This window comes from Chanos chanos, chromosome 7 (assembly GCF_902362185.1).
Source record: "Chanos chanos chromosome 7, fChaCha1.1, whole genome shotgun sequence".
Classification (NCBI taxonomy): Eukaryota; Metazoa; Chordata; class Actinopteri; order Gonorynchiformes; family Chanidae; genus Chanos; species Chanos chanos.
The window spans coordinates 18,545,853-18,564,027 of NC_044501.1; the positions used below are offsets into that span (position 1 = coordinate 18,545,853).

At 42.8% G+C, this 18,175-nt stretch overlaps 1 protein-coding gene across 1 annotated transcript; it reads right to left on the minus strand.

The window, feature by feature from the left end:
* Positions 1–1,034: 1,034 nt before the first annotated feature.
* Positions 1,035–17,595, minus strand: ern2 (endoplasmic reticulum to nucleus signaling 2; the record flags this gene model as incomplete). The annotated part of the gene is made up of 23 exons (XM_030780256.1): positions 1,035–1,352; positions 1,648–1,715; positions 1,996–2,119; positions 2,279–2,406; positions 2,700–2,847; positions 3,596–3,795; positions 4,101–4,200; positions 4,413–4,602; positions 4,803–4,893; positions 4,970–4,978; positions 5,281–5,473; positions 5,875–6,000; positions 6,731–6,858; positions 7,460–7,613; positions 7,698–7,776; positions 8,058–8,325; positions 8,743–8,847; positions 13,332–13,454; positions 13,707–13,779; positions 15,237–15,309; positions 15,918–15,951; positions 17,263–17,380; positions 17,560–17,595. Coding segments are annotated over 23 exons (2,739 nt in total), but the record flags the coding sequence as incomplete, so codon positions are not given.
* Positions 17,596–18,175: the final 580 nt, after the last annotated feature.

Below are 18,175 nucleotides of genomic sequence, written 5' to 3' on the forward strand. Positions count from 1 at the left end.
ACTTTAAAGTGATCTAGTCAAATCAGAAATTGATTCAGCTCAGTAGTACATAAAAAGCAGCATCCTAAAAGCCCCCAAATAAAATGACTGAATCTTCACAAGTTTTTCTTGGCTATCTGTGACACAGATGCTGTGTGATTATACAGTAGAGGACCGACATTTCTTTTCCAGTAAATTCCAACTCAAACTGAATACTTCAAACCTGATTGCAGTAGTGAAAACTACAGCGTTGCATGGCATTGTGATGGCTTTTAAAGCTTTATTTGTATTTTTTTTTTTTTGGTTTGTATTTTGTCTGTCTTGGAAGTCACTTTGGATAAAAGCCTCTGTTAAATGAATAAATGTGAATGTGACGCTAAGTCAATGAGCTGTAAGACCAGGAAACACAGTGAGTTGGCGTGAGAGAGCACTGAAATTTCAAGGTGGAGTTTTGTTTTCTTTTTCAACATTTAAACAATACCACAGCACCATAAAAGAGAGACTTATCATTATCATGTGTGGTTTATGTTTTTGGTTATTGCACTTAGTGCAAAGTTTGACCTGTATGAAAAAAATCATTTCTAAAGCTTCTAGTTGTTTTCTTTTTTCTTTCTTTTATCCCCAAATTCACAGGCCATTACTCTTTAAAACCACCTGTAGATCACCTCCATATCAAGTTTAGAGCCCGCTAACGCACTAAGCAGGCTGATTTAACAAACATTCAACAATTTTCAAAGTTTTGGGTCTTATGCACTGTTTCTCTGTCTTCCATGTTATTTTTTATCATTGTTCACTGGAAAAAAAACCCTAAACTGACCCCCAAACACTGGCAAGAGATACCTACTATTGTCTCTGCAATTCTGGGTGTCATCATGGTGACCGGCCAGCATACAAGATTGAGTCACAAAATGGCTGCCGACAAATCAACAGAGGAATCAGTACCTCTGTTGTTGCTAACTGTGTTCCTTCAGTAGGCAGTGAATTCTGAACCTGCGGCTGGAGCTGACCTTCTGAGAGGAGAGAAGGACTGGCAAACCCCCCCCAAAAAACTTGTCCTCTTCATAACGGAGAAAACAAAACCAATAGCAGAGTTATCTGCAGGGCAACCCTTTCAGTGTGTTGGACACAAAAGTAGTAATGTGTAAGTGTGTGTGGGCGTGTGTGGAGGTAGTCAAGAGATGTGGGTGTGTTTATGTGTGTGTTTAGTGGTGATAGTATGGGTGAAATAGTCTCTCTGGAGCACAGATGCTGAGTGCAGAGTGTGTGTGTAACAGTAATCGTGGAAAACGGGAGGTGAAGTAGGACACAAAGCCTTCAGGGACCTCACCAAGGGTTGTCTGCACTTCAGGAGGAAGCTCATGGTAATGATGCTTCTGTTAAACACACACACACACACACACACACACACACACACAGAAACATGTGTCTGATTACAATAATATTTGAGGAAGCTACTGTTTGCTTAGGTTGGCACTATGGGTTAAAGATGTCTTCTGAGTGCCTTGGTTTGCTTTGTTTACCAAGTGGAATGTTCTAGAATGTTCTGTTCAGTTTCAATATTTGGCTGATGTGGTATTTGCTATGGTCAGAGTATCTGGTACATTAAACACTTGCAAAATGGATGCTGTAGCGTGAACCTGTTGTGTGGATGTATGTGTCAATACTTACTTTATTCCTCATAGCTCTAAGCAGGTCTCTCACTGAGTTCCCTTTATAAGTGCGAAACTTTCTCAGGTCTGCAAAAAACCACAATTTTTAGATATTACAGTATCATGCTAACATGTTAAGCATCTAGTTAAAATAACGTGTTGAGCACATACAGACATTTCATGTATGAATGTATAACATATTTGCTGAAATATGAAACAAATTATTCTAAAACAGCTGAATCTCTCTCTCTACATGTATGTGTATATATATATATATATATATATATATATATATTACACAGATTAGGATAAAATGATATGATGAAAATACATGGTGATGGATTCTAAGTCTTGTATTAGCACTAACCAGCCTGTAGGGGCGCTGAAATATGCATCCTCCAGTTAGTTCTGACTACACATCTGCCTGAAGTCTCCAGACGGATTACTATAGGACTGTCTGCAGGCTCTTTCTCAATACGGTCACTGACATCCTGGAGAACACACACACACACATACACACACACACAACAAAAGCAGCTCTTAAAAAGTCAACTGTTACTCAAATCCCATAAAAACACCTTGATCTCACAGACACAAAGTTACTGTGCTGCACATGCCTTTCAAACTCATCCTTAGAGGCACAAACGCACCTGAAAAAACTGGAGCTGTTTCTCACGGCTCCAGAAGAAAGGATGTTTTAAAATGGAGGCTGTGGAGGGCCGTGACTCTGGGTCTGCACTAATCATCCTCTCAATCAGGTCTCGGCCAATCACGTCCTCTGAAAAATACACAGACGCTTTTAGCCAATAATCACGCTGCAACCGTCAGATGTACTAGTCATCCCACACACACACGCATACACACATACACACACACTAAGACACATGCATATGCACACAAAGATGTGGAAAGACACAGAGCATGCATACACACACAGACACACACAAAACACACACTGACAGTGACATAGATACAGAGAGACGCTGAGTATGCATAGTCGCGCGCGCACGCACACACGCACACACACACACACAGAGCCACATCCACATCCACACACACACACACATATACCATGCAGGTCTTCCATAAAGTGATCCAGACTGTAGGCTCCAGAGAGGATGTTGGCTTGGCGGCGTAATGTGTCCCCAAACGGGTGCTGCCCTCTGGACACTACGTAATAAAACACACACCCCGCAGAAAACACATCCACCGCACTCGTCTAGAGGAACGGTAGAGCAGGGGACAGGTCACAAACAATAAGCAGAGAGAGAGAGAGAGAGAGAGAGAGAGAGAACGTTATTTGAGGCAATTACCGAACTCTCAAGTTCAAGTTCTACTGAACTTCTAGTCTTTCTTGCTATGCCAGTCTCGGTGGGGAATCTGCTGTAACTAGCTGTAACTATTGTATCTGTTTAATGAATAGGTCTAGGCAGAAAAAAAATAAATTCCTTGACTTAAATATAAATCTTCCTTCCCTTTTCTATCTTTAGCATGGTCAAGTAAGGTACCCTTTACAGTCATGCTGGGTTATTCTTTGAAAATTGATACTAATGTTCACAAGTGCGTGTGTGTGTGTGTGTGTATGTGTGTGTGTGTGTGTGTGAGACAGAGAGAGAGAGAGAGAGAGAGGGGAGTCAAAGGGGGTTTCTGTTCACTGTTCACTGAAGGTTGGGTGTGTTTGTTTAGAGGATATGTGGGGGTTTCTTCTCTAAAGCTGTTGAATGAGTGCGTATGTATGTGTACAAAAGTTACAACTCTGATTGCTGATGAGGTATTTATGTGTGTGTGTGTGTGTGTTTGTGCTGAGTGGGTGCGATTTAGTTGTTGACCAGTGTGTGAGAGCACTGGTCTGATAAATGTATGTTCATATCTTTGTTTATATGTGAGTGAATATTTGAGAGCTCTCTGTGAACGTGTCTGGGACATGTGTGTTTATGTTTGTGTTTGCATGTGTGTAAGGCTCGTACTGGGTTTCCTTTCCCAGCATTAATGAGCAGCTCCGGTGCAATCCAGCCCTCCGTTCCCGGAATTCCAGAGCGTAGGCTGAAACTGTGACGACCATCTGGAAGTTTCTTACACAAGCCGAAATCTGAGATCAGGGCTCGAACTCGACCCAGTGCTCCCGGCAGAGAGAGCAGAATATTCCGGGGCTTTAAATCCCTATGCACTGTGAGAGGAAGCGAGAGAGCGAGAGAGAGAGCACAGGGAAGCAGGGGAAAGAAATAAGACTTTAAGGTCACACTGTGAGGACACAATCTCTATGGATACATCTTCCATAGCAACACATAACCCTAAGACAACTGAAAGACGAAATTAGTTTAACCGTGACAATATTCGTCTGAAGACACTTAATATGCAGCATTTCCATGGCAGCCAGGTCATCATGATAACAACAAACATCAGTGTCAATATGAATAGTCAAACACCTTAGTGTCGTCGTGGGTACCGGCTGCCATGGTAACAGTGACTCACCGATGTTGAGGGAGTGGAGGTGGCTAAGGCCACACATGGTTTGTTCCAGAAGAGAGACCACATCAAGGGAGGAGTATGGGCAGTTTGGATCCTCAACATACTACACAAACAAGGACAGGGTGCTACATTTAATAACTCAGTACGGTCAAGAAGAATGTGTACTCAAGAGAACTAAATAACTCACTGTCAAAAAAAAATCATTTTATATTGCATACAGTATTGCACATATCATCCCTCTTGTCTTTCATTTGAAACATGCTGATACATAAAACACAAACACAGAAACACACACGCACACACAAACACACTGACCTGTTGGAGTGTAGCAGCACAAAGCTCAATGGCAATGTAGGTGAACTGGCGGTCTCGTTCTGTGCAAAAATATCGAATGACGTTGGGATGTTCGTCAGATTCTCGGAGAAGCTGCACCTCCCTCTCGGCAAACTCCACACACTCAGGAAGAATCCGCTTGACTGCTACGCGGCGTCCATCAAAACGACCCCTGAGCACACATACAGGCCAATCAGTGTAACCAGTTATCAGCCAGAAAGTAAACTGTCATACATGAATGAAAAGACAGAACAGTCAACCAGTACAATATGAACTCCGGACCCTGGATTACAGATTCACTGATTCACTGTTTCACACATACACACACACACACACACACGAAAGGCATAAAAAAAACATACATACACTTACCGAAACACAAAGGTACCCTCTGTCCCGTGTCCCAACACTTCTGCAGGACAGAAGGAAATTTTGCCAACCTCTACCTCCTCTGGCTGTCCATCTGAGACACACACACACACACACACACACACACACACAGAACACAGGCTTACTCAGTGAACAATATGCCAGCAAACTGTGTTGGCCTCTTTTGCTTTATGCATAACACAAAGAAAGAGGTGCTTTGATCATCCAAACACTCAGATAGACTTGGGGTCTCCCACATATCTATTTTAGGGGCTTTTCTCTTCTTACATTACCCCCTGACTTGTGGATATGTGATACATAACCAATAAATCAGAGTCTACTCTACGTCTGACCGAGAAACCTGTTGTTGAGACATTAACAATATCACTGCACATTTGTTGTTTCTGCTTTGGACATTTTGGGGTGAGTTTCATGTTTTTAAACTCACTCTCTGTGGGCTTCCTTTCATCCTGCAAGACACTGGGTTTTAATTTAGGGAGGGAATCATTGCTTGCGAGTGGCTGTGTTTGACTGGATGTGATGGAACTACTTCTGTCTGACAGGCTGTTGTTGTGAGAAGAGGAAGGGGGTGTGTCCGTCGTGAGAACCGAGTTGTGATTGGTCAGTGGTCTGGAATCCACTGGTTCCCCTGACTGATGAGGCTTTCTGACGCGCTGAAAGAAGAAAAAGGAAAACATTTACCCTCTCTTTCTCACACACACACACACATACAATACACATAAACACACACACACACACACACACACAATACACATACACACACACATACACACACACACATATACACATACACATACACACACATACACATGCACACACACACACATACACATACACATACACATACACATACACATACACACACACACACACACACGCACCTACACACAAGCACACACAGACACACACACATTAAAAGCTCAAGACCAGTTGAAAATTCATTAAAATGGGTTGTTCCAGAGTGCCTCAATTTTTGGAACCGTGTGTCTAGATGAACATGAGAAAACAAACTCCAAACACACACACACACACACACACACAGGCACAAACTAACCCTTGTGTAGGTGAGAAGAAAGGCAAGCCAAGCACCAAGAAGGAGTGTCAATACCACCAGGGTCACAGGGTCAGAGGTCAAAGAATCGGGTAACACAGGAGCTCCATGATGTGTTACTGGGGGAACCTAGAGAGACAAGATACACCAAGAGTTATGAACGTGTAGCTCTTTGTTTTCTGACAGTACACATCTGATATACCATGCAACAAAACATAAAATGATTTTCAAAATACCTTAATTTTGTATAATTAACCAGAATGGTAAATATACTACAGAGTGAAGGACAGTTATCGCCCACTGAGAGCTTGCTTAAAACCGAGTACTAAATTCTTGGTGAAATACTGGACTTGTTTTGACTTGCTTTGTTCAGCATGTGAAATCCTGTGGATGCACATTGAAAACCCCACAATTCAACATTGTCCTTGGTCAGTGAGTTTCAACAAACCAGGTTATCTTCTGAGGTCGGGTCTGATGCACTCGCTGAAAAAAGCTGTCCAACCAAAATTCTCTGCTTCTATGGCTGAGAACTCATCTTCCCAGACTGCTGCTATGGCTGAGAACTCCTCTTCCCTGAATGCACTACTGCTATGTCTGGCTGAGAACTCCTCTTCCCTGAATGCACTACTGCTATATCTGGGTGAGAACTCCTCTTCCATAAATGCACTACTGCTATGGCTGAGAACTCATCTTCCCTGGATGCACTACTGCTATGGCTGAGAACTTCTCTGTGTCCAAACATTCCACTGTACTCCACTGAGCCAACATTACATTCATCACATTCATATTTTAGACATTCACATGTATGTCGTACTGTGTGTGTGTGTGTGTGTGTGTCTCTGTGTGTGTAATAACTCACAGGATGGGGTGGAGATCGGTATGATGATGCGGTGCTTCGAGGAGGAATGACGTCCCCAGAGCGCTGGAGGTTCTCTGGGAATTCTCTCAGCATGGTGGTGTGAGCAAAAGGAGGGACCTCATGGTGGCCTACGCACACACACACACACACACACACACACACACACACACACACAAGATAAATTTCTAAAAATATAAAAAAGCTGCATATAGATTAGATAACAAAAACTGTGCTAGGGAAAGAATATACGTAAATGCAAAGCTGTATGTGTATGGATGAAAGATGCTTGTACATTGAATGGTGTGTGTACATGTACAAAATGTGTGTGTGTCTTTTGAGTGGTTTGTGTATGCAGCTGTGAATATCTGTGAGGGAATGTCTGAATTAGGATGTTTCTGTATATGTCTGTATGAGTATGAAAGAGTGTGTGTGTGTGTGTGTGTGTGTGTATGTGTGTGTGTACATGTGTGTGATGTACCGATCAGTAGCCACTGGTCCTGTACTGAGCAGGCGTTTGTGTGTATATGCGTGTGTGTGAGTGTATGTTGTACTGATCAGCAGCCACTGGTTCTGTAGTGAGTAAGTGCCTGTGTGTTTATGTGTGTGTGTGTCTAAGCTTGTGTGTTTGCGTATGTTGTAGTGATCAGTAGCCACTGTTTCCGTAGTGAGTCAGTGCCTCTGTGTGTGTGTGTGTGTGCGTGTGTGTGCGTGTATGTGTGTGTATCGTACCGATCAGTAGCCACTGGTTCTGTACTGAGTAGGTGCTTCCAGGGGGATACTTGACATCAGTGCTGGGCATGATCTCACACTCTGCCCGTTCACCGCTCACTGTCACCTCCTCCGTGGTGGGGCCCTCCAGTCGAGCCAGGGTGAGGCCTCGCGGCTGCCATGGCAACGAGGTCAGACAGGTCAGCAGGTACAAGAGCAGTACTGATGTATGTTATAATTAACTGACACCTAAACTCACCACTATGGCGACGCCCTGATGAACGAGGGAGGTAGAAGCGTAGAGGTGAGAGTCCAACTTTCCAACATACAGGGTGGGACTAACGAAAAATATAAAGCAAAAACACAAACAAATCAAATTTCCCAAACCTATCTACACATATACTGATACAGCAAATACATATCTACTCTACTTTCAGGGGACTATATGTCCCATTTTGTGTGTGTATGTGTGTCAGAGGTATGCATGTGTGTGCACGTGTGTGTGGTTGTATGCATGTGTATGTACATTTTCACACTAGTTGATTCTTGACGGCATGTTGCTCCTGAGTGAGACTGGACGTTCATGTCATGGTGTGTGTGTGTGTGTGTGGACACTTACACTAGTTGGGTCTTGGTGCTGTGCTGCTCTTGGGTAAAATCGTATGCCCACTTCATGGTGTGTGATTGTGTGCTCTGTGCGGTGAAGGTGAGGTATCGCAGCGTTTCCATGGCAACCGTCAGGTGTGGCGCTCGCCGGAGGCTGTCCTGGCTCCACAGGTAAAACCCGGCGACGGGAGAATCAAACTTCTGCATCCACAGAACACCACCAGAGTCTCTGTCCACTGTCACTACCAAACCATCTCCACTGGACGCAAAGTGAGACATCTCTGTGCAGAAGTCACACACAGCAATCAACACACACACACACATGCACACACACACACAAACACGCACACAAGACACACAGACACACAGAGAGAGACAGAGAACTTGAGCGTGTGTGTGTTTGTGAGTGTCTGTGTAGGAGTGATTGTCTGTGGCCTGCTCTCTATAACAATTTAACAACTCAATGACAACTAACTGTTACTCTTCTTCTCATTGTATGTAGCACATTAACCCCCCCCCCCCTAGAATTTGTGCATGTGTGTGAGAGAGAGATATCCCATGCTATTAATATTTCTGGTTGTCATAGAGAGATAGTGTAAAGAAACAGATGTAAAGATGTAGAGCAGAATGTAGATTGTGTGTGTGTGTGTGTGTGTGTGTGTGTGTGTGCGTGTGTGTGTGAAAGAGAGATAACCCACTGTATTCGTATTTCTGGTCATCATAAAGGGGGGCAGAATAGTCGTTGTAAGTGGCATTCCATCGAAGCTCCTGGGTCTTAGTGTCATACATGGTAATCCTGTACTCTGCACAGAAACACACACAGACATCATAGACACACAACACAATTACAAAAACCAGCTTTACTGAGCAGTCAATATGTGTGATACAGAAGGTTTCAGTAATCTGGGTATATATATTTATATTCATAAAGTACCACACTCATAAAGCAACACAAGAATATAACTATGTAAATGATCTCATGTTAGACACAATGTAGATGTGGATGATAGACAGATGACGTAGGAGTAGAGAGATGATGTAGGTGTGAAGAGATGATGTGGGTGTGGTGTAAATGTAGGTGTAGTGTGGAGAGGTGATGTAGGCGTGGTGTAAATGTAGGTGTAGTGTAGAGAGGTGATGTAGGCGTGGTGTAAATGTAGGTGTAGTGTGGAGAGGTGATGTAGGTGTGGTGTAAATGTAGGCGTGGTGTAGAGAGATGATGTAGGTGTGGTGTAAATGTAGGTGTAGTGTAGAGAGATGATGTAGGTGTGGAGAGATGATGTAGGTGTAGTGTAAATGTAGGCGTGGTGTGGAGAGATGATGTAGGTGTAGTGTGGAGAGGTGATGTAGGTGTGGTGTAAATGTAGGTGTAGTGTGGAGAGATGATGTAGGTGTGGTGTAAATGTAGGTGTAGTGTAGAGAGGTGGTGTAGGTGTGGTGTAAATGTAGGTGTAGTGTGGAGAGGTGATGTAGGTGTGGTGTAAATGTAGGTGTAGTGTAGAGAGGTGATGTAGGTGTGGTGTAAATGTAGGTGTAGTGTAGAGAGATGATGTAGGTGTGGAGAGATGATGTAGGTGTGGTGTAAATGTAGGTGTAGTGTGGAGAGATGATGTAGGTGTGGTGTAAATGTAGGCGTGGTGTGGAGAGGTGATGTAGGTGTGGAGAGATGATGTAGGTGTAGTGTGGAGGGATGATGTAGGTGTGGTGTAAATGTAGGTGTAGTGTAGAGAGATGATGTAGGTGTGGTGTAAATGTAGGTGTAGTGTGAAGAGATGATGTAGGTGTGGTGTAAATGTAGGTGTAGTGTGGAGAGGTGATGTAGGTGTGGTGTAAATGTAGGTGTAGTGTGGAGAGGTGATGTAGGTGTGGTGTAAATGTAGGTGTAGTGTAGAGAGGTGATGTAGGTGTGGTGTAAATGTAGGTGTAGTGTAGAGAGATGATGTAGGTGTGGAGAGATGATGTAGGTGTAGTGTAAATGTAGGTGTAGTGTGGAGAGATGATGTAGGTGTAGTGTGGAGAGGTGATGTAGGTGTGGTGTAAATGTAGGTGTAGTGTAGAGAGGTGATGTAGGTGTGGTGTAAATGTAGGTGTAGTGTAGAGAGATGATGTAGGTGTGGTGTAAATGTAGGTGTAGTGTAGAGAGATGATGTAGGTGTGGAGAGATGATGTAGGTGTAGTGTGGAGAGATGATGTAGGTGTGGTGTAAATGTAGGTGTAGTGTAGAGAGAGGATGTAGATGTGGTGTAAATGTAGGTGTAGTGTAGAGAGGTGATGTAGGTGTGGAGAGATGATGTAGGTGTAGTGTGGAGAGATGATGTAGGTGTGGTGTAAATGTAGGTGTAGTGTGGAGAGGTGATGTAGGTGTGGTGTAAATGTAGGTGTAGCGTGGAGAGGTGATGTAGGTGTGGTGTAAATGTAGGTGTAGTGTGGAGAGATGATGTAGGTGTAGTGTAAATGTAGGTGTAGTGTGGAGAGGTGATGTAGGTGTGGTGTAAATGTAGGTGTAGTGTAGAGAGATGATGTAGGTGTGGAGAGATGATGTAGGTGTAGTGTGGAGAGATGATGTAGGTGTGGTGTAAATGTAGGTGTAGTGTGGAGAGGTGATGTAGGTGTGGTGTAAATGTAGGCGTGGTGTGGAGAGGTGATGTAGGTGTGGTGTAAATGTAGGTGTAGTGTGGAGAGATGATGTAGGTGTGGTGTAAATGTAGGCGTGGTGTGGAGAGATGATGTAGATGTGGTGTAAATGTAGGCGTGGTGTGAAGAGTTGATGTAGGTGTAGTGTGGAGAGATGATGTAGGTGTGGTGTAAATGTAGGTGTAGTGTAGAGAGATGATGTAGGTGTGGTGTAAATGTAGGCGTGGTGTGAAGAGTTGATGTAGGTGTTGTGTAAATGTAGGTGTGGTGTGGAGAGATGATGTAGGTGTGGTGTAAATGTAGGTGTAGTGTGGAGAGGTGATGTAGGTGTGGAGAGATGATGTAGGTGTAGTGTGGAGAGATGATGTAGGTGTGGTGTAAATGTAGGTGTGGTGTGGAGAGATGATGTAGGTGTGGTGTAAATGTAGGCGTGGTGTGGAGAGATGATGTAGATGTGGTGTAAATGTAGGCGTGGTGTGAAGAGTTGATGTAGGTGTAGTGTGGAGAGATGATGTAGGTGTGGTGTAAATGTAGGTGTGGTGTGGAGAGATGATGTAGGTGTGGTGTAAATGTAGGCGTGGTGTGAAGAGTTGATGTAGGTGTTGTGTAAATGTAGGTGTGGTGTGGAGAGATGATGTAGGTGTGGTGTAAATGTAGGTGTAGTGTGGAGAGGTGATGTAGGTGTGGAGAGATGATGTAGGTGTAGTGTGGAGAGATGATGTAGGTGTGGTGTAAATGTAGGTGTGGTGTGGAGAGATGATGTAGGTGTGGTGTAAATGTAGGCGTGGTGTGGAGAGGTGATGTAGGTGTGGTGTAAATGTAGGTGTGGTGTGGAGAGGTGATGTAGGTGTGGTGTAAATGTAGGTGTGGTGTGGAGAGGTGATGTAGGTGTGGTGTAAATGTAGGTGTAGTGTGGAGAGATGATGTAGATGTGGTGTAAATGTAGGCGTGGTGTGAAGAGTTGATGTAGGTGTAGTGTAAATGTAGGTGTGGTGTGGAGAGATGATGTAGGTGTGGTGTAAATGTAGGTGTAGTGTAGAGAGGTGATGTAGATGTGGTGTAAATGTAGGCGTGGTGTGGAGAGATGATGTAGGTGTGGTGTAAATGTAGGTGTAGTGTGAAGAGATGATGTAGGTGTAGTGTAAATGTAGGTGTGGTGTGGAGAGATGATGTAGGTGTGGTGTAAATGTAGGTGTAGTGTGGAGAGATGATGTAGGTGTGGTGTAAATGTAGGTGTAGTGTGGAGAGGTGATGTAGGTGTGGTGTAAATGTAGGTGTAGTGTGGAGAGGTGATGTAGGTGTAGTGTAAATGTAGGTGTGGTGTGGAGAGATGATGTAGGTGTGGTGTAAATGTAGGTGTAGTGTGGAGAGGTGATGTAGGTGTGGTGTAAATGTAGGTGTAGTGTGGAGAGATAATGTAGGTGTGGTGTAAATGTAGGTGTAGTGTGGAGAGACGATGTAGGTGTGGTGTAAATGTAGGTGTGGTGTGGAGAGATGATGTAGGTGTGGTGTAAATGTAGGTGTAGTGTGGAGAGATGATGTAGGTGTGGAGAGATGATGTAGGTGTAGTGTGGAGAGGTGATGTAGGTGTGGTGTAAATGTAGGTGTAGTGTGGAGAGGTGATGTAGGTGTGGTGTAAATGTAGGTGTAGTGTGGAGAGGTGATGTAGGTGTGGTGTAAATGTAGGTGTGGTGTGGAGAGGTGATGTAGGTGTGGTGTAAATGTAGGTGTGGTGTGGAGAGGTGATGTAGGTGTGGTGTAAATGTAGGTGTAGTGTGGAGAGATGATGTAGGTGTGGTGTAAATGTAGGTGTAGTGTGGAGAGATGATGTAGGTGTGGTGTAAATGTAGGTGTGGTGTGGAGAGATGATGTAGGTGTGGTGTAAATGTAGGTGTAGTGTGGAGAGATGATGTAGGTGTGGAGAGGTGATGTAGGTGTGGAGAGATGATGTAGGTGTAGTGTGGAGAGATGATGTAGGTGTGGAGAGATGATGTAGGTGTAGTGTGGAGAGGTGATGTAGGTGTGGTGTAAATGTAGGTGTGGTGTGGAGAGATGATGTAGGTGTGGTGTAAATGTAGGTGTAGTGTGGAGAGGTGATGTAGGTGTGGTGTAAATGTAGGTGTAGTGTGGAGAGATGATGTAGGTGTAGTGTGGAGAGATGATGTAGGTGTGGTGTAAATGTAGGTGTAGTGTGGAGAGGTGATGTAGGTGTGGTGTAAATGTAGGTGTGGTGTGGAGAGGTGATGTAGGTGTGGTGTAAATGTAGGTGTAGTGTAGAGAGGTGATGTAGGTGTAGTGTAAATGTAGGTGTGGTGTGGAGAGTTTATGTAGGTGTGGTGTAAATGTAGGTGTAGTGTGGAGAGGTGATGTAGGTGTGGTGTAAATGTAGGTGTAGTGTAGAGAGGTGATGTAGGTGTGGTGTAAATGTAGGTGTAGTGTGGAGAGATGATGTAGGTGTGGTGTAGAGATATGGTATAGGTCAGATGTAGGTCGGAAACTAGACCAGAGTGTATATATTTAGTGCGGTGTGAAATAGATTGTAGATGGATCATAGAAATGGATTATCAATTAAGAGTAAGGGTCCATAAAGCACTGGTATAACATAAGGAGGTACTGACATGAGGACACGTTTATAAAAGGTGAATGTACCAACCCGTCCGTCCGATGTACAGGAGAGGAGCAGACGGACAGATGGAGTCAGAAGAGCCTGTACTTAAACTGGTCTGTTTTTCACCTGTCTGAGGATCCACTACAAACCACGTGTCCTGTTTCTTCCCTAAACACACACACATACACACACACACACACAAACACATAGAATAGTAGTAAAGCGTAGTTAAGCATATCTGTGTATGTGTATGTCTTCTTGTGTTTGTCAACCATTCCTGTGGTGCGTATATAGTTTACAGTAGTATTGTATGAATGTATACCATTATACAGTTAGAGAACTACAAGCATTCAAAAAATAGTCATTTGCAAAGGCATTTTTATTGCAAGAAGAAAGACACACACACTCAACCAAATATACCTGTGTAGAGGATTCCATCTGAACTTCTGCAAGGAGATGACTGAACAAGTTCTGGAATAGTGAATGGAAGTTTCTGTACAAAATAGAATTAGGAGGAACATAAATCTCTCTCCCGATCTCTCTTTCTCACTGTCACACACACACACACACACACACACACACACACACACACACACACACACATACACACATACACACACACTTCTTGACATACTCCACAGTATCACAGATCCTGCTAAGATACTAACTGAGATATACCTAATAGAAATGTGTTCTCATTCTAAAGTACTATTATTCATCATAATTATTCTGTACGGTCTGGTCTCTGACTTTTCTCAGACAGAGCACAACCTGGAACAAATTTTAATTCAGTGACAAAGGGAGGCGTCTGAGAGAGGAGGGCAAGGGGTGGAGCTTATACAGGAAACCGCCTAAAGAAAGAAAATAAACCCATAAACAGAGGATTTACACAAGGAAATTCCGCACAGGTGAAGTTCCTGAGTTAATTATACATTGTATTTTGGCTGCCTTGGCTTGAGAGAGAGAGAGAGAGAGAGATCTCAGTGGCTTTGATGGAGGGATGATTGTCGGGGTACATACAGCAGGAGCTTGGGCGAGTAAGAGAAAGACAGTTAAAAAACTGGAAGGAAAAGGCATCATCTAGAGTCAACTGTGGTAAAAAGCCAACCGACTGTGATGTACGTTTCACTGGTTCATAGCAAAACGGACGGGCAGCTTTTGTATCAGATGACCGCAAATACCAATCTAGGGAGTGAGCAGGCAGTTTCAACAAGATCAGAGCGTGAGATTAGAGTGTAAGACCCCTAATACGTCTAAAATCCACGTGACACACAAACAAAGTTGTTCACAGAATGAAAACGGCAAAAACTCGTATTGTCGGACAAGTCATCTTTTCCCCAAACAAGTTTATCTGCGGCATGCACCCAAAGATATCTTACAGGTCTGAGTGCTTGTTGCCCAAGGCAATGTGTCCTATTAGCATGTAGAGTGTGTTTTCCTTTAGAAGGCTAATAGATGCACAGCGTTTCTGGGTCATCGTTTTCAAGCTGTAGTGAATCGTTTTTTATCCTGAAGAGAGTGGTCTGCTCCCGGATGACAATGCTGCCATAAGCAGGCCATAAATCATCACTGAATGGTTTGATAAGCCTGAAAATTAAGACTATCATATGCTATTACCATCTCAGTCACTATATATCAACTCAGCCAGGAGCTCACCGAAGACCCTGGAGGGCTGTCATTGAAAAAAAAAATCCTCAGCGAAACAGGAAATGATTGAATTTCTCACGAGAGAATGGTGTTCTTTGTTTCCAGTGTCTCCTGACACTTTCTAACTCACCTGCAAAACCAATGTAGCGGTGCACTGGGGCTATTCTGCTGACTAATGCAGGCTCACTGCCCCATGAACACATCTACCACTCCTTCATTTTAACAGGCATCTGTAGTATTAACATATATAATCTATTTAAAACTGCAGCGCGTGCACACACACACACACACACGCACACGTACCATCAATCCTTCTTTATGTTTACCGCCTAAAACGTACAGGCTGCCATCATTAGGATCTGGAAGAAAACCTGGTCTGTAAAGAAAACAGAAACAAGACACATGCAATGCCACAGAGTCTCTGAATTAAACACACCCCTGTACACACATACTGTAGTTGTACAGTCAGACATATATAAGACATACTGTAGTTATACAGTCAGACATATATAAGACATACTGTAGTTATACAGTCAGACATATATAAGACATACTTTAGTTATACAGTCAGACATATATAAGACATACTGTAGTTACATAGTCAGACATATATAACACATACTGTAGTTATACAGTCAAACATACATAACACATACTGTAGTTATACAGTCAGACATATATAACACATACTGTAGTTATACAGTCAGACATACATAACACATACTGTAGTTATACAGTCAGACATATATATGACATACTGTAGTTATACAGTCAGACATATATATGACATACTGTAGTTATACGTCAGACATATATAACACATACTGTAATTATTCAATGAAACATATATAAGACATACTGTAGTTATACAGTCAGACATATATAAGACATACTGTAGTTACACAGTCAGACATATATAACCCCAAATTGAATATAACCCTACATAAATAAACATTCATGACTTCACACACAAGGTTGACTTACTCTGCAAGGTACCCTGGAACCTGGATGACAGGATCTGTCAGAAAGGTCAAAGGTGAAATAAGATAAGCTTTTAAACGGACACACCCATTCACAAGCACACCTGTATTCAAAACTCATTCATTCATTTTTCACATTTTGCAGCCTGAAAAAAAACCCAACTTCAAACACAGTGCATTCAACTTATATACAAAACACACTAAGCATATTTAAAATAAAAAAGAAAACTGCGTTTTCTCTGAAATGTTCTTTCGCAGCAATAAGACAATATAATTATTTTGATGTTATGACATCTTGCCTGTTTATCTTAGCAGAGTACCACAGATGTTCTGCTGGATTGGAGGTTTTGGATTAGGTTAAGCGTTAGGGTTAGGGCTAAGGTTAGGGTTAGACTAAGATTTGACTGATTCTTTATAGGACTGGTTCTTCTGTCTTGTTGAGTAACTGGTAATAGTGTTTCTGCTCCCACCTGTTCATTCCCTCAGTCACTATTCATTTAAACTCACAGAACATTTTCTCTCCCATTGAAAGTGTTTCCAGACATTGCTCCTGTGACGTCATAGTCCTGCATGTTTTACCTCCCCCTACTCTAACTCACCGGATTCAACTCATCAGCTAATAACAGGAATCTGAGCAACCGAATCACTCTGAAGATGTCTAGAGCAATAAGGACTCCAGGGCAGGACGGGTAAAGTCCTTTCATCATGAAAAAAACTGAAACACGACTAAAATTATCTTCAAGTGTTAGAGAAATAACAGAAATGTTTCAGTAAGCAGCCAAATGTCATCTCTACATTCATGTGAATGGTTTATTGTAACAGTACCTCATAAATTGTTGCATCACTATATCTTAAATTATGTCATTCATTGAAGTTAAAAGCAGTAACATGGTCATGATGTAGTGGATTGCGTTCAGAATGCATCTTTAATAATTGAAATGATGAAATGTTATGATGACATTCTACTGTTGCAATACTGCATTTATCTACATTGTAGTTTTACTCCCACAAAGACAACAGATATGTTTAGAGGAAAGACCTTCCCACATGTGGCTCTTTTTATGTCTTTTAGTTAATCATTAAAGTGGGGACGACTCCCTTAACAGGATGGGTGTCCTCCTCCTTTGCTATTGGCTTCTGAGGAACTATTTCCAAAGAACAATTAACTTTCAGCTCTAACAACCAAGCCTGTTATTATACTAAAGAAGCTGATAAAGTAGCAATAGCTAGCTTTACCAAAGAATTTCTTTCTCGACAAACACACACACACGCGAACACACACACGCACACACACACGCACACACACACGCACACACACACGCACACACACACGCACACACACAAAACACCTTCTTTGAGGGTCCACTTGATGTCTCCAGACTGTTTGCTGACTGCATGCAGACTTCCATCCAGCGTAGAGATGAAAAGCAGAGACTCGGGCAGAGTAACAGAATTCCCTCCATCACACTACAAAGACAGATAGATAAATAGAGAGAGAAAGAGAGAGAGAGAGAGAGAGAGAGAGAGAGAGAGAGATGGGGAGCAAGAGGGTGAGTCAGAAAAAAGAGAAGCTCTGAATGTCAGAATACAGAAGTTATATGAAAGAGAAGAAATTATATCACACACACGCGCATGCTTGCATGCACTTGCACACACTCACACACACACACACACACACATAGACAGACAGACAAAGAGAGAGAGAGAGAGAGAGAGAGAGAGAGTTAGACTGGTCTATTTAAAAATAATTGTTACATGATATGTAGTCCAAAATATCCACACTCTGTTTCTAATGATAGTGTGTGCAAGTGTGTGTATGTTTTACATAATGAGCTATATGCGCACACTGGGTAGTTTTCATGCAGAGGGAACAAAAGGAACATAAAACAGGATATCCTGCTCAACAGCAGTTAGAAATCTCCACTCATTGGATGAACAAACACACACGCACACACACACACACACACACACAAACACGAAGATACATACTGACACGCACACACACACAGAGGCATTCGACAGGAATTTAGATCTTGATCATTGGGGTTTGGATGCCACTCTGGACCACTGAATGGAGTCTGAGACATACACACTGAACCAGTGTGTGTGTGTGTGTGTCCATCCAGAAGTATGAGCATGGGCAACCTGGGTACCTGTGTAGTACCTGAATTACTAATACAATACCACACCTATATTTACCCAGTAGACATTACTGTGTGTGTGTGTGTGTGTGTGTGTGTATGTGTGAGTGAGTACTGCGTA